This window comes from Salvelinus alpinus, chromosome 34, assembly GCF_045679555.1.
Source record: "Salvelinus alpinus chromosome 34, SLU_Salpinus.1, whole genome shotgun sequence".
Lineage (NCBI taxonomy): Eukaryota > Metazoa > Chordata > Actinopteri > Salmoniformes > Salmonidae > Salvelinus > Salvelinus alpinus.
The window spans coordinates 990772-1007890 of NC_092119.1; the positions used below are offsets into that span (position 1 = coordinate 990772).

Below are 17119 nucleotides of genomic sequence, written 5' to 3' on the forward strand. Positions count from 1 at the left end.
ACAGAAGGTACCTCATAGTAACAGGCTGTACCTCATAGTAACAGGCTGTACCTCATAGTAACAGGCTGTACCTCATAGTAACAGGCTGTACCTCATAGTAACAGGCTGTATCTCATAGTAACAGGCTGTATCTCACAGTAACAGGCTGTACCTCACAGTAACAGGCTGTACCTCACAGTAACAGGCTGTATCTCACAGTAACAGGCTGTACCTCATAGTAACAGGCTGTACCTCATAGTAACAGGCTGTATCTCATAGTAACAGGCTGTATCTCATAGTAACAGGCTGTACCTCATAGTAACAGGCTGTATCTCATAGTAACAGGCTGTATCTCATAGTAACAGGCTGTACCTCATAGTAACAGGCTGTACCTCATAGTAACAGGCTGTACCTCATAGTAACAGGCTGTACCTCATAGTAACAGGCTGTACCTCATAGTAACAGGCTGTACCTCATAGTAACAGGCTGTACCTCATAGTAACAGGCTGTACCTCATAGTAACAGGCTGTACCTCATAGTAACAGGCTGTCTTCTAGCTGTACCTCATAGTAACAGGCTGTACCTCATAGTAACAGGCTGTACCTCATAGTAACAGGCTGTACCTCATAGTAACAGGCTGTCTTCTGGCTGTATCTCATAGTAACAGGCTGTACCTCATAGTAACAGAAGGTACCTCATAGTAACAGGCTGTACCTCATAGTAACAGGCTGTACCTCATAGTAACAGGCTGTACCTCATAGTAACAGGCTGTACCTCATAGTAACAGGCTGTACCTCACAGTAACAGGCTGTACCTCACAGTAACAGGCTGTATCTCACAGTAATAGGCTGTATCTCATAGTAACAGGCTGTACCTCATAGTAACAGGCTGTATCTCATAGTAACAGGCTGTATCTCATAGTAATAGGCTGTACCTCATAGTAACAGGCTGTACCTCATAGTAACAGGCTGTACCTCATAGTAACAGGCTGTATCTCATAGTAACAGGCTGTACCTCATAGTAACAGGCTGTATCTCATAGTAACAGGTTGTATCTCATAGTAACAGGCTGTACCTCATAGTAACAGGCTGTATCTCATAGTAACAGGTTGTATCTCATAGTAACAGGCTGTACCTCATAGTAACAGGCTGTACCTCATAGTAACAGGCTGTTCCTCATAGTAACAGGCTGTACCTCATAGTAACAGGCTGTAGCTCATAGTAACAGGCTGTACCTCATAGTAACAGGCTGTATCTCATAGTAACAGGCTCTCTTCTAGCTGTACCTCATAGTAACAGGCTGTACCTCATAGTAACAGGCTGTACCTCATAGTAACAGGCTGTCTTCTAGCTGTATCTCATAGTAACAGGCTGTACCTCATAGTAACAGGCTGTACCTCATAGTAACAGGCTGTACCTCATAGTAACAGGCTGTACCTCATAGTAACAGGCTGTACCTCATAGTAACAGGCTGTCTTCTAGCTGTAACTCATAGTAACAGGCTGTACCTCATAGTAACAGGCTGTACCTCATAGTAACAGGCTGTACCGCATAGTAACAGGCTGTACCTCATAGTAACAGGCTGTACCTCATAGTAACAGGCTGTACCTCATAGTAACAGGCTGTACCTCATAGTAACAGGCTGTACCTCATAGTAACAGGCTGTACCTCATAGTAACAGGCTGTACCTCACAGTAACAGGCTGTACCTCACAGTAACAGGCTGTACCTCACAGTAACAGGCTGTACCTCATAGTAACAGGCTGTACCTCACAGTAACAGGCTGTACCTCACAGTAACAGGCTGTCTTCTAGCTGTACCTCATAGTAACAGGCTGTACCTCATAGTAACAGGCTGTACCTCATAGTAACAGGCTGTACCTCATAGTAACAGGCTGTACCTCATAGTAACAGGCTGTACCTCATAGTAACAGGCTGTATCTCATAGTAACAGGCTGTATCATAGTAACAGGCTGTACCTCACAGTAACAGGCTGTACCTCACAGTAACAGGCTGTACCTCACAGTAACAGGCTGTACCTCATAGTAACAGGCTGTATCTCATAGTAACAGGCTGTCTTCTAGCTGTACCTCATAGTAACAGGCTGTACCTCATAGTAACAGGCTGTACCTCATAGTAACAGGCTGTACCTCATAGTAACAGGCTGTATCTCATAGTAACAGGCTGTACCTCACAGTAACAGGCTGTACCTCATAGTAACAGGCTGTACCTCATAGTAACAGGCTGTACCTCACAGTAACAGGCTGTAACTCACAGTAACAGGCTGTACCTCACAGTAACAGGCTGTACCTCATAGTAACAGGCTGTACCTCATAGTAACAGGCTGTACCTCATAGTAACAGGCTGTACCTCATAGTAACAGGCTGTACCTCATAGTAACAGGCTGTACCTCATAGTAACAGGCTGTCTTCTAGCTGTACCTCATAGTAACAGGCTGTACCTCATAGTAACAGGCTGTACCTCATAGTAACAGGCTGTATCTCATAGTAACAGGCTGTATCTCATAGTAACAGGCTGTACCTCATAGTAACAGGCTGTACCTCATAGTAACAGGCTGTACCTCATAGTAACAGGCTGTTCCTCATAGTAACAGGCTGTACCTCATAGTAACAGGCTGTACCTCATAGTAACAGGCTGTACCTCATAGTAACAGTCTGAAAGCGGAACTTAAGTTTTGAAACTACTGACGATTCAATTCAAACAGCAATTTCCTGATTTTTAGATTGATGTGACTGATGTTGTGGTTTTGGCAGGAAGAGAATGGCCAGCTCCGGGCCCTAAAACCCTCTCACCATATCTCTCCACACACTTCCTACTCGTCCTCTGTAGAAGGAGTTATATCATGTCCTGCTATGGCTGGCTACGGTAGGATGTCCTGCATGCCCCGCTGCTATATGTTGTCCAGACTCTCAGATAGAGCCTGTTGTATGGGCTTTGAACAACTCGTGACTTGAGGATATTTGACATTCTGATCCCCAAAGTGGTTTGTCTCAGTCGGTTCCAGTGCTTTGCGGTCAGTTTTGTGTAGATACCTGCTGTCATCCACGAGGAGTGTGTTCTGGTGATAGGAATTATTATGTGACGGCAAGCCTGTTCTTTTACCTTCCTCTCAGAGCACCAGCCTCTACATCATAGCTGTTTCTCCTCTCAGAGCACCAGCCTCTACATCATCAGCTGTTTCTCTCCTCTCTGAGCACCAGCCCCTACATCATAGCTGTTTCTCTCTCTCTCTCCTCTGAGCACCAGCCTCTACATCATAGCTGTTTCTCTCTCTCTCCTCTGAGCACCAGCCTCTACATCATAGCTGTTTCTCTCTCCTCTGAGCACCAGCCTCTACATCATAGCTGTTTCTCTCTCTCTCTCCTCTGAGCACCAGCCTCTACATCATAGCTGTTTCTCTCTCTCTCCTCTGAGCACCAGCCTCTACATCATAGCTGTTTCTCTCTCCTCTGAGCACCAGCCTCTACATCATAGCTGTTTCTCTCTCTCTCCTCTGAGCACCAGCCTCTACATCATAGCTGTTTCTCTCCTCTCAGAGCACCAGCCTCTACATCACCAGCCTCTACATCATTCTATTCAATTCAAGGGGCTTTATTGGCATGTGAAACATATGTTAACATTGCCAAAGCAAGTGAGGTAGATAATATACAAAAGTGAAATGAACAGTAAACATTACACTCACAGAAGTTCCAAAAGAATAAAGACATTTCAAATGTCATATTATGTCTAGATACAGTGTTGTAATGATGTGCAAATAGTTATTAAAGTACAAAAGGGAAAATAAGTAAACATAAATATGGGTTGTTTTTACAATGGTGTTTGTTCTTCACTGGTTGCCCCTTTCTTGTGGCAACAGGTCACAAATCTTCCTGCTGTGATGGGACACTGTAGTATTTCACCCAGTAGATATGGGAGTTTATCAAAATTGGGTTTGTTTTGGAATTCTTTGTGGATCTGTGTAATCTGAGGGAAATATGTGTCTCTAATATGGTCATACATTTGGCAGGAGGTTAGGAAGTGCAGCTCAGTTTCCACCTCATTTTGTGGGCAGTGTGCACATAGCCTGTCTTCTCTTGAGAGCCATGTCTGCCTACGGTGGCCTTTCTCAATAGCAAGGCAATGCTCACTGAGTCTGTACATAGTCAAAGCTTTCCTTAAGTTTGGGTCAGTCACAGTGGTCAGGTATTCTGCCACTGTGTTTTCTCTGTTTAGGACCAAATAGCATTCTAGTTTGCTCTGTTTTTGGTACATTTTTTCCAATGTGTCAGGTAATTACATTTTTGTTTTCTCGTGATTTGTTTGGGTCTAATTGTGTTGCTGTCCTGGGGCTCTGTGGGGTCTGTTTGTGTTTGTGAACAGAGCCCCAGGACCAGCTTGCTTAGGGGACTCTTCTCCAGGTTCATCTCTCTGTAGGTGATGGCTTTGTTATGGAAGGTTTGGGAATCGCTTCCTTTTAGGTGGTTGTAGAATTTAACAGCTCTTTTCTGGAGTTTTGATAATTAGAGGGTATCGGCCTAATTCTGCTCTGCATGCATTATTTGGTTTTTTACATTGTACACATAGGATATTTTTGTAGAAAATTTCTTCATGCAGAGTCTCAATTTGTTGTTTGTCCCATTTTGTGAATTGTTGGTTGGCGAGCGGACCCCAGACCTCGCAACCATAAAGGGCCATCCATAGGCCCTCCTTGGTTGGGGACAGAAGTACCAGATCATCAGCAAACAGTAGACATTTGACTTCAGATTCTAGTAGGATGAGGCCGGGTGCTGCAGACTCTAGTGCCCTCGCCAATTAGTTGATATATATGTTGAAGAGGGTGGGGCTCAAGCTGCATCCCTGTCTCACCCCACGGCCCTGTGGGAAGAAATGTGTATTTTTGCCAATTTTAACCGCACACTTGTTTGTGTACATGGCTTTTATAATGTATGTTTTTCCCATGATACCACTTCCCATCAATTTGTATAGCAGACCCTCATGCCAAATTGAGTCTAAAGCTTTTATGAAATCAACAAAGCATGAGAAGACTTTGCCTTTGTTTTGGTTTGTTTGTCATTTAGGATGTGCAGGGTGAATATGTGGTCTGTCGTACGGAAATTTGTTAAAAAGCCAATTTGACATTTGCTCGGTACATTTTCACTGAGAATGTATGTCTCTCTCTCAGAACATCAGTCCCTCTACATCATATATCTGTCTCTCTCTCTCTGTGTGTCTCTCAAAACATCAGTCCCTCTACATCATAGCTCTCTGTCTCTCTCTCAGAACATCAGTCCCCCTACATCATAGCTGTCCTGCCCCGCTATGTGGAGATCAGGACCTTTGAACCCAGACTGCTGATCCAGAGTGTGGAGCTGCAGAGACCACGATTCATCACCTCAGCTGGGTGATTATGCGATCACACTATACAGATCAGAGCGTCTGAGTAGGAGAGATCAGCTAGGATCTATACATATAGTTTGACTCAATATGATCTGGGATCTATACATATAGTCTGACTCAATATGATCTGGGATCTATACGTATAGTCTGACTCAATATGATCTAGGATCTATACGTATAATATGATCTAGGCTCTATACGTATAGTCTGACTCAAGATGATCTATACATATAGTCTGACTCAATATGATCTGGGATCTATACATATAGTCTGATTCAATATGATCTGGGATCTATACATATAGTCTGACTCAATATGATCTGGGATCTATACATATAGTCTGATTCAATATGATCTGGGATCTATACGTATAGTCTGACTCAATATGATCTAAACCAGAGTTACTCAGATCAGATGTCCCGCTGTTATAGTTCTTTATTTCAACTAAAACTATATCATTAAATATAGCTTCAATTAAACAGACCCCATAATGTATTCCATAATGTATTCCATAACCATAATGTATTCCATAACCATAATGTATTCCATAACCATAATGTATTCCATAATCATAATGTATTCCATAACCATAATGTATTCCATAACCATAATGTATTCCATAATCATAATGTATTCCATAATGTATTCCATAATCATAATGTATTCCATAATGTAATGTATAACCATAATGTATTCCATAACCATAATGTACCCCATAATGTATTCCATAATCATAATGTATTCCATAATGTATTCCATAACCATAATGTATTCCATAATGTATTCCATAACCATAATGTATTCCATAATGTATTCCATAACCATAATGTATTCCATAACCATAATGTATTCCATAACCATAATGTATTCCATAATGTATTCCATAATCATAATGTATTCCATAATGTATTCCATAACCATAATGTATTCCATAACCATAATGTATTCCATAATGTATTCCATAATCATAATGTATTCCATAACCATAATGTATTCCATAACCATAATGTATTCCATAATGTATTCCATAACCATAATGTATTCCATAATGTATTCCATAACCATAATGTATTCCATAATGTATTCCATAATCATAATGTATTCCATAACCATAATGTATTCCATAATGTATTCCATAATCATAATGTATTCCATAACCATAATGTATTCCATAATGTATTCCATAACCATAATGTATTCCATAACCATAATGTATTCCATAATGTATTCCATAATGTATTCCATAACCATAATGTATTCCATAACCATAATGTATTCCATAATGTATTCCATAACCATAATGTATTCCATAATGTATTCCATAACCATAATGTATTCCATAATGTATTCCATAACCATAATGTATTCCATAACCATAATGTATTCCATAATGTATTCCATAACCATAATGTATTCCATAATGTATTCCATAATGTATTCCATAATGTATTCCATAATGTATTCCATAATCATAATGTATTCCATAATGTATTCCATAACCATAATGTATTCCATAACCATAATGTATTCCATAACCATAATGTATTCCATAATGTATTCCATAACCATAATGTATTCCATAATGTATTCCATAACCATAATGTATTCCATAATGTATTCCATAATGTATTCCATAACCATAATGTATTCCATAATGTATTCCATAACCATAATGTATTCCATAATGTATTCCATAACCATAATGTATTCCATAACCATAATGTATTCCATAATCATAATGTATTCCATAATGTATTCCATAATCATAATGTATTCCATAATGTTCCATAATGTATTCCATAATGTATTCCATAATGTATTCCATAATCATAATGTATTCCATAATCATAATGTATTCCATAATGTATTCCATAATCATAATGTATTCCATAATCATAATGTATTCCATAACCATAATGTATTCCATAATGTATTCCATAATCATAATGTATTCCATAATCATAATGTATTCCATAATCATAATGTATTCCATAATCATAATGTATTCCATAATGTATTCCATAACCATAATGTATTCCATAACCATAATGTATTCCATAACCATAATGTATTCCATAATGTATTCCATAACCATAATGTATTCCATAATGTATTCCATAATGTATTCCATAACCATAATGTATTCCATAATGTATTCCATAACCATAATGTATTCCATAATGTATTCCATAACCATAATGTATTCCATAATGTATTCCATAACCATAATGTATTCCATAACCATAATGTATTCCATAACCATAATGTATTCCATAATGTATTCCATAATGTATTCCATAATGTATTCCATAATCATAATGTATTCCATAATGTTCCATAATGTATTCCATAATGTATTCCATAATGTATTCCATAATCATAATGTATTCCATAATGTATTCCATAATGTATTCCATAATCATAATGTATTCCATAATCATAATGTATTCCATAATGTATTCCATAATCATAATGTATTCCATAATCATAATGTATTCCATAATCATAATGTATTCCATAATCATAATGTATTCCATAATGTATTCCATAACCATAATGTATTCCATAATGTATTCCATAACCATAATGTATTCCATAACCATAATGTATTCCATAATCTATTCCATAATCTATTCCATAATGTATTCCATAATGTATTCCATAACCATAATGTATTCCATAATGTATTCCATAACCATAATGTATTCCATAATGTATTCCATAATGTATTCCATAACCATAATGTATTCCATAACCATAATGTATTCCATAATGTATTCCATAATGTATTCCATAACCATAATGTATTCCATAATGTATTCCTTAGAGAACATTTCTCTGTCAACCATCACACACCGTTGTAATGAATAACTATCTCTCCCTTGTTCTCGCTCTCTCTCCCCTGTCTGTCTCAGGCCCAATATAGTGTACGTTGCCAGCAACCATTTTGTGTGGCGCCTGGTACCTGTGTCCATCGCCAGCCAGATCAAACAGTTACTACAGGACAAGCAGTTTGAACTGGCCCTGCAACTGGCCGTGAGTTGGATGAACTACCGCTGACAAAGACCATTTAAAACAAAAATACAATTCTAGCCACAAACACATGGATTCATCTAGGATAACACAATGTTTTATAACTTCTGCACCTGCCAGTCACATCCTGTTAAAGGTCCCCAAAGCTCACACGTGGCTGGGTCGCTCGTCTTTTCAGTTTCGCTGCAGCTAGCGACTGGAACGAGCTGCAACAAACACTCAAACTGGACAGTTTTGTCTCCGTCTCTTCATTCAAAGACTCAAATCATGGACTCTCTGACAGTTGTGTCCTGCTTTGGTTTGCAGAATATGAAGGACGATGTGGAAGGAGACAAGAGACAGCAGATTCACCACATCCAGAATCTCTATGCCTTCAATCTGTTCTGTCAGAAGAGGTTCGATGACTCCATGCAGGTGTTCGCTAAGCTCGGCACAGGTGAGGTTTTTAACCCCCGTCGTCTGGGAGGGGAGGGGTTTTAACCGCCGTCGTCTGGGAGGGGAGGGGTTTTAACCGCCGTCGTCTGGGAGGGGAGGGGTTTTAACCGCCGTCGTCTGGGAGGGGTTTTAACCGCCGTCGTCTGGGAGGGGTTTTGACCGCCGTCGTCTGGGAGGGGTTTTGACCGCCGTCGTCTGGGAGGGGTTTTGACCGCCGTCGTCTGGGAGGGGTTTTGACCGCCGTCGTCTGGGAGGGGTTTTGACCGCCGTCGTCTGGGAGGGGTTTTGACCGCCGTCGTCTGGGAGGGGTTTTGACCGCCGTCGTCTGGGAGGGGTTTTGACCGCCGTCGTCTGGGAGGGGTTTTGACCGCCGTCGTCTGGGAGGGGTTTTGACCGCCGTCGTCTGGGAGGGGTTTTGACCGCCGTCGTCTGGGAGGGGTTTTGACCGCCGTCGTCTGGGAGGGGTTTTGACCGCCGTCGTCTGGGAGGGGTTTTGACCGCCGTCGTCTGGGAGGGGTTTTGACCGCCGTCGTCTGGGAGGGGTTTTGACCGCCGCCGTCTGAGGGGTTTTGACCGCCGCCGTCTGAGAGGGGAGGGGTTTAGGGAATAGGGCCCTGGTCAACAGTAGTGTACTATAAAGGGAATAGGACACTAACGTAACGCTGTACCTCCCTCCAACAGATCCCACCCATGTGATTGGTCTGTATCCCGACCTGCTCCCCGCTGACTACCGTAAACAGCTGCACTACCCCAACCCCCTGCCCAGTCTGTCTGGGGCAGAGCTGGAGAAGGCTCACCTCGCACTCATAGACTACCTGACACAGGTGGGTGGTGTTTGTGTACCAGCAGCATAGCACCCTGCAGCCAGATAATATTGTAGTTAGTTAATCTGCAGGACGTTATGCTGCTGGACAGGGATTTGTCTGCCGTTTGTAATCCTTGGGTGGGCCGCCTAAATCCAAACAGTGTAAACTTAGACAACTAGAACCAGATAAATTATGTAGAAAAGATAATGGACCTAATATTTAATTTTAAATCATCTTTGTTGGTTCTTAATCACCAAAATAAAAACTATACGGTCAGGGAGAATTGAAAATTCCCAAAATAATGAATTTAGCAGTGTTGATTATAGTTATGAATTTAGCCGTGTTGATTATAGTTATGAATTTAGCAGTATTGATGTTAGTTGTGAATTTAGCCGTGTTGATGTTATGTTTGAGCAAGATAACACAGAATTATCCATGGCAAAATGCATAGAATTTCAGGAAATTAGCTTAAAAATGCTCAAATCTATCTTCACCGCCAAGATTAGGGACCTCAAAAATTGTCTCCTTAAATATTCCTGTGCCAATTGCCCCCCCCCCCCCCCCCCCACCTCAGCCCCTTTACGGCCCAGGAGAAACCCTGATGATTTGACGTGTGTTCCAGAAACGCAGTCACCTGGTGAAGCAGCTGAATGACTCGAACCCATCCACCCCGTCTCCCCTCATGGAAGGAATTCCCACCATCAAGAGCAGGAAGAAACTGCTGCAGATCATCGACACCACGCTGCTCAAATGCTACCTGCATGTACGTATGGATCCTTCAGACGTACTCCCCATTCCGTTGTAATGCTACCTGCATGTACGTATGGATCCCTCAGACGTACTCCCCATTCCATTGTAATGCTACCTGCATGTACGTATGGATCCTTCAGACGTACTCCCCATTCCTTTGTAATGCTACCTTAATGTACGTATGGATCCCTCAGACGTACTCCCCATTCCGTTGTAATGCTACCTGCATGTACGTATGGATCCCTCAGACGTACTCCCCATTCCGTTGTAATGCTACCTGCATGTACGTATGGATCCTTCAGACGTACTCCCCATTCCTTTGTAATGCTACCTTAATGTACGTATGGATCCCTCAGACGTACTCCCCATTCCGTTGTAATGCTACCTGCATGTACGTATGGATCCCTCAGACGTACTCCCCATTCCTTTGTAATGCTACCTTAATGTACGTATGGATCCCTCAGACGTACTCCCCATTCCATTGTAATGCTACCTTAATGTACGTATGGATCCTTCAGACGTACTCCCCATTCCGTTGTAATGCTACCTTAATGTACGTATGGATCCCTCAGACGTACTCCCCATTCCATTGTAATGCTACCTGCATGTACGTATGGATCCCTCAGACGTACTTTCCATTCCATTGTAATGCTACCTGCATGTACGTATGGATCCCTCAGACGTACTCCCCATTCCATTGTAATGCTACCTTAATGTACGCATGGATCCCTCAGACGTACTCCCCATTCCATTGTAATGCTACCTTAATGTACGAATGGATCCCTCAGACGTACTCCCCATTCCATTGTAATGCTACCTTAATGTACGTATGGATCCCTCAGACGTACTCCCCATTCCATTGTAATGCTACCTTAATGTACGAATGGATCCCTCAGACGTACTCCCCATTCCATTGTAATGCTACCTTAATGTACGTATGGATCCCTCAGACGTACTCCCCATTCCATTGTAATGCTACCTGCATGGTACAACCTCTGTGTCCCTTTACCCTGTTTATGCGTATAGCCTCAAAGGGTCAGTTTCCTGGACAATGATGTAAGACTAGTCCTGGACTGAGAAGCTCTCTCTTTTAGTCCAGGACCAGTCTTCATCTGTGTCCCTAAAACCAGCTCAACAAACTCATTCCTTAGTCCTTCTTCAGAAATAAGATGAGTTTTATATTGCTTATGTTTAATCTAGTGTCTCTCTCCTCTCTCCAGACCAACGTGTCCCCTGTGTTAATCTAGTGTCTCTCTCCTCTCTCCAGACCAACGTGTCCCCTGTGTTAATCTAGTCTCTCTCTCCTCTCTCCAGACCAACGTGTCCCCTGTGTTAATCTAGTGTCTCTCTCCTCTCTCCAGACCAACGTGTCCCCTGTGTTAATCTAGTCTCTCTCTCCTCTCTCCAGACCAACGTGTCCCCTGTGTTAATCTAGTCTCTCTCTCCTCTCTCCAGACCAACGTGTCCCCTGTGTTAATCTAGTCTCTCTCTCCTCTCTCCAGACCAACGTGGCCCCTGTGTTAATCTAGTGTCTCTCTCCTCTCTCCAGACCAACGTGTCCCCTGTGTTAATCTAGTCTCTCTCTCCTCTCTCCAGACCAACGTGTCCCCTGTGTTAATCTAGTGTCTCTCTCCTCTCTCCAGACCAACGTGTCCCCTGTGTTAATCTAGTCTCTCTCTCCTCTCTCCAGACCAACGTGTCCCCTGTGTTAATCTAGTCTCTCTCTCCTCTCTCCAGACCAACGTGGCCCTGGTGTCCCCTCTGTTGCGTCTGGATAATAACCACTGTCACATTGAGGAGAGTGAGTACATCCTGAAGAAGGCCCACAAGTACAGCGAGCTCATCATCCTCTATGAGAAGAAGGGCCTGCATCAGAAAGGTAATGAGCACCATCACACCACCTCCTCCATGCTTAAAGGTAATGAGCGTTGTCGCTATGGCAACGTTTACACAGGCAGCTCATCATCCTCTATGAGAAGAAGGGCCTGCATCAGAAAGGTAGTGAGCACCATCACACCTCCTCCTCCATGCTTCACGCTCTCATTGTGGGTGTGTTTGAAGAATACTAACACGACAACTACACTACCAGTCAAAAGTTTGGACACACCTACTCATTCAAGGGTTTTTATTAGATTTTTTTTACTATTTTCTACATTGTAGAATAATAGTGAAGACATAAAACTATGATATAACACATATGGAATCATGTAGTAACTAAAAAAGTGTTAAACAAATCAAAATATATTTTATATTTGAGATTCTTCAAAGTAGCCACCCTTTGCCTTGATGGCAGCTTTGCACAATCTTGGCATTCTCTCAACCAGCTTCACCTGGAATGCTTTTCCAACAGTCTGTAATGTGTCACAAATGCTTCATCATTTATTTTCTTAAAAGGCCTTGAAATAATAATAATCTGGCCTAAATAATTCATTTTTGTTCCTTCTGAGGCTACCTGGCTTGTTCCAGACTGATTTAGTTAGTATGTTGTTTAATGGCCTGTTGTTCCAGACTGATTTAGCGTTAGTATGTTGTTTTAATGGCCTGTTGTTCCAGACTGATTTAGCGTTAGTATGTTGTTTTAATGGCCTGTTGTTCCAGACTGAACATCAACATGTAGACTGTAGCAGTCTATAGGTAGGTAGACTGTAGCGGTCTATAGGTAGGTAGACTGTAGCGGTCTATAGGTAGGTAGACTGTAGCGGTCTATAGGTAGGTAGACTGTAGCGGTCTATAGGTAGGTAGACTGTAGCGGTCTATAGGTAGGTAGACTGTAGCGGTCTATAGGTAGGTAGACTGTAGCGGTCTATAGGTAGGTAGACTGTAGCGGTCTATAGGTAGGTAGACTGTAGCGGTCTATAGGTAGGTAGACTGTAGCGGTCTATAGGTAGGTAGACTGTAGCGGTCTATAGGTAGGTAGACTGTAGCGGTCTATAGGTAGGTAGACTGTAGCGGTCTATAGGTAGGTAGACTGTAGCGGTCTATAGGTAGGTAGACTGTAGCGGTCTATAGGTAGGTAGACTGTAGCGGTCTATAGGTAGGTAGACTGTAGCGGTCTATAGGTAGGTAGACTGTAGCGGTCTATAGGTAGGTAGACTAAATCAACATGTAGACTGTAGCGGTCTATAGGTAGGTAGACTGTAGCGGTCTATAGGTAGGTAGACTGTAGCGGTCTATAGGTAGGTAGACTGTAGCGGTCTATAGGTAGGTAGACTGTAGCGGCCTATAGGTAGGTAGACTGTAGCGGCCTATAGGTAGGTAGACTGTAGCGGCCTATAGGTAGGTAGACTGTAGCGGTCTATAGGTAGGTAGACTGTAGCGGTCTATAGGTAGGTAGACTGTAGCGGTCTATAGGTAGGTAGACTGTAGCGGTCTATAGGTAGGTAGACTGTAGCGGTCTATAGGTAGGTAGACTGTAGCGGTCTATAGGTAGGTAGACTGTAGCGGTCTATAGGTAGGTAGACTGTAGCGGTCTATAGGTAGGTAGACTGTAGCGGTCTATAGGTAGGTAGACTGTAGCGGTCTATAGGTAGGTAGACTGTAGCGGTCTATAGGTAGGTAGACTGTAGCGGTCTATAGGTAGGTAGACTGTAGCGGTCTATAGGTAGGTAGACTGTAGCGGTCTATAGGTAGGTAGACTGTAGCGGTCTATAGGTAGGTAGACTGTAGCGGTCTATAGGTAGGTAGACTGTAGCGGTCTATAGGTAGGTAGACTGTAGCGGTCTATAGGTAGGTAGACTGTAGCGGTCTATAGGTAGGTAGACTGTAGCGGTCTATAGGTAGGTAGACTAAATCAACATGTAGACTGTAGCAGTCTATAGCTAGGTAGACTGTAGCAGTCTATAGGTAGGTAGACTAAATCAACATGTAGACTGTAGCAGTCTATAGCTAGGTAGACTGTAGCAGTCTATAGGTAGGTAGACTAAATCAACATGTAGACTGTAGCAGTCTATAGCTAGGTAGACTGTAGCAGTCTATAGGTAGGTAGACTAAATCAACATGTAGACTGTAGCAGTCTATAGCTAGGTAGACTAAATCAACACGTAGAATGTAGCAGTCTATAGCTAGGTAGACTAAATCAACATGTAGACTGTAGCAGTCTATAGCTAGGTAGACTAAATCAACATGTAGACTGTAGCAGTCTATAGGTAGGTAGACTGTAGCAGTCTATAGGTCGGTAGACTAAATCAACATGTAGACTGTAGCAGTCTATAGCTAGGTAGACTAAATCAACACGTAGAATGTAGCAGTCTATAGGTAGGTAGCCTAAATCAACATGTAGACTGTAGCAGTCTATAGCTAGGTAGACTAAATCAACACGTAGAATGTAGCAGTCTATAGCTAGGTAGCCTAAATCAACATGTAGACTGTAGCGGTCTATAGGTAGGTAGCCTAAATCAACATGTAGCAGTCTATAGCTAGGTAGCCTAAATCAACATGTAGCGTGATTCATTGAAGAAGGAGTAGTGAAGTCTTGGACCCTTGTTCCGCAGAGAAGTCGTTAACCAAAGAAGTTGTGCAATCCGATTGATGAGCAATTGTCGTCCCCGCAAACCTCTACATTTGGTGGTTTCTTTTTTTTCTTTCTAGTCCAGACAATTGATATTATTATTGTCTGAATTGTATTATTTACTCGCAGACAAGCGACACATGCCCTTTTGTTCTGCATTCTCTCCCTCGTTTCTCTTCCTCCACACCACTTCCTGACCCTGTGTGCGCTCCTCTCTTCCTCCCCTGCAGGTGTTGTTGGATCAGTCCACCAAGGCTAACTCTCCTCTCTTCCTCCCTCAGCCCTACAGGTGTTGTTGGATCAGTCCACCAAGGCTAACTCTCCTCTCTTCCTCCCCCAGCCCTGCAGGTGTTGTTGGATCAGTCCACCAAAGCTAACTCTCCTCTCTTCCTCCCCCAGCCCTTCAGGTGTTGTTGGATCAGTCCACAAGGCTAACGTCCCTCTCTTCCTCCCCCAGCCCTGCAGGTGTTGTTGGATCAGTCCACCAAGGCTAACTCTCCTCTAAAGGGACATGAGAGGACGGTGCAGTACCTCCAGAGACTGGGTGAGTTAACCCCCCAACATCAACTTAAACATCCAAATAAACACTAGGATTGAGACTTACAATAGGCTTTCCACACAGCAGAGTTGAAGTGTGTATGACGGCACTAACGAAGAGAACACCACAGTTGATATAGCACCACAACACCATATGAGTATCCTGTAACCTTTCTACCATTCTCACACGCCAAACCCTGTCCTCTCTGAGCGTATCATTAATCATCTCTATTATATCTTGTCAGGGATGGAGAATCTGGTCATTATCTTCGAGTTCTCTCCCTGGGTTCTGAAGATCTGTGCTGAGGACGGACTCAAGGTGAGACGGGATTGTCAGGAGTTGGAACTATCTTTGCCTACCCTAGTTGACTGCACGGTTTGTTGGAACCTTGCTGCGGGGAATTGCTTCCATTCAGCCACGAGCATTAATGAGGTCGAGTACTGATGTTGGGCGACTTTCTAGAATGTCACAGAATTTTCTAGAATGTCATTGTATGCTGTAGCATTAAGATGTCCCTTCACTGAAACTAAGTGGCCCGAACCATGAAAAACAGCCCCAGACCATTATTCCTCCTCCACCAAACTTTACAGTTGGCAGTATGTATTCGGTCAGGTAGCGTTGGAATCCGCCAAACCCAGATTCGTCTGTCGGACTACCAGATGGGGAAGCTTGATTTGGCACTCCAGAGAATGCGTTTCCACTGCTCCATAGTCCAATGGCGGTGAGCTTTACATCACTCCAGCCAACGTTTGGCATTGCGCATGGTGATCTTAGGCTTGTGTGCGGCTGCTCAGCCATGGAAACCCATTTCATGAAGCTTCCGACAAACAGTTATTATGCTGACGTTGCTTCCAGAAGCAGTTTGGAACTAAGTAGTGAGTGTTGGAATCGAGAACAGACGATTTTTACGCGCTTCAGCACTCGGCGCTCCCGTTCTGTGAGCTGGTGTGGCCCTACCACTAAGCGACTGAGCCGTTGTTGCTTCTAGAAGTTTCCACTTCACAATAACAGCACTTACAGTTCACTGGGACAGCTCTAGCAGGGCAGACATTTGACAAACTGACTTGTTGTGAAAGGCGGCATCCTATAACGGTGCCACGTTGAAAGTCACTGAGCTCTTCAGTATGGCCATTCTACTGCCAATGTTTGTCTATGGAGATTGCATGTGTGCTCGATTTTATACACCTGTCAGCAGCAGGTGTGGCTGAAATAGCCGAATCCACTAATTTGAAGGGGTGTCCACATACTTTTGGACCTGTAGTGTACTTACTAAAATACATTCACTATCAATATTCGTCATACATATTGTGTGTGTCTGCCCCAGATCTTCACTGAGGACCTCACGGAGGTAGAGACCCTTCCCAGAGACAAGGTCCTGAACTTCCTGAGGGAGGGGTTTAAGGAGCTGGCTGTCCCCTACCTGGAACACATCATACACATCTGGGAGGACACGGGACCTGAGTTCCATAACGTCCTCATTCAGTTGTACCTGGAGAGGGTCCAGGGGCTCATGAAGCAGTACCTCAACGCCCTGCCCGAGGGTAAGACCTAATACCACTACCACTACTACTACTACGCCTGGGGATGACTATACACACTACTGGAGGCCTGTTATCAGCCAGAGAAAGCTGACAACATTGTTTTGGGGGGGCCTAAGGAATATCTAGTATCATTGAT

At 43.0% G+C, this 17119-nt stretch overlaps 1 protein-coding gene across 3 annotated transcripts in view; it reads left to right on the forward strand.

Annotated features, from left to right (window-relative positions):
* LOC139563532 (vam6/Vps39-like protein) overlaps window positions 1-17119 on the forward strand; it is a 37318-nt gene that overhangs the window by 5970 nt on the left and 14229 nt on the right. For all 3 annotated transcript variants that reach the window (XM_071382265.1, XM_071382266.1, XM_071382267.1), the window contains 9 exons: window positions 5257-5377; window positions 8289-8409; window positions 8713-8842; window positions 9523-9665; window positions 10270-10410; window positions 12135-12276; window positions 15362-15448; window positions 15687-15760; window positions 16767-16983. In XM_071382265.1, coding sequence (XP_071238366.1) covers window positions 5257-5377; window positions 8289-8409; window positions 8713-8842; window positions 9523-9665; window positions 10270-10410; window positions 12135-12276; window positions 15362-15448; window positions 15687-15760; window positions 16767-16983 — 1176 coding nt within the window. The remainder of the gene's footprint in view (window positions 1-5256; window positions 5378-8288; window positions 8410-8712; window positions 8843-9522; window positions 9666-10269; window positions 10411-12134; window positions 12277-15361; window positions 15449-15686; window positions 15761-16766; window positions 16984-17119) is intronic.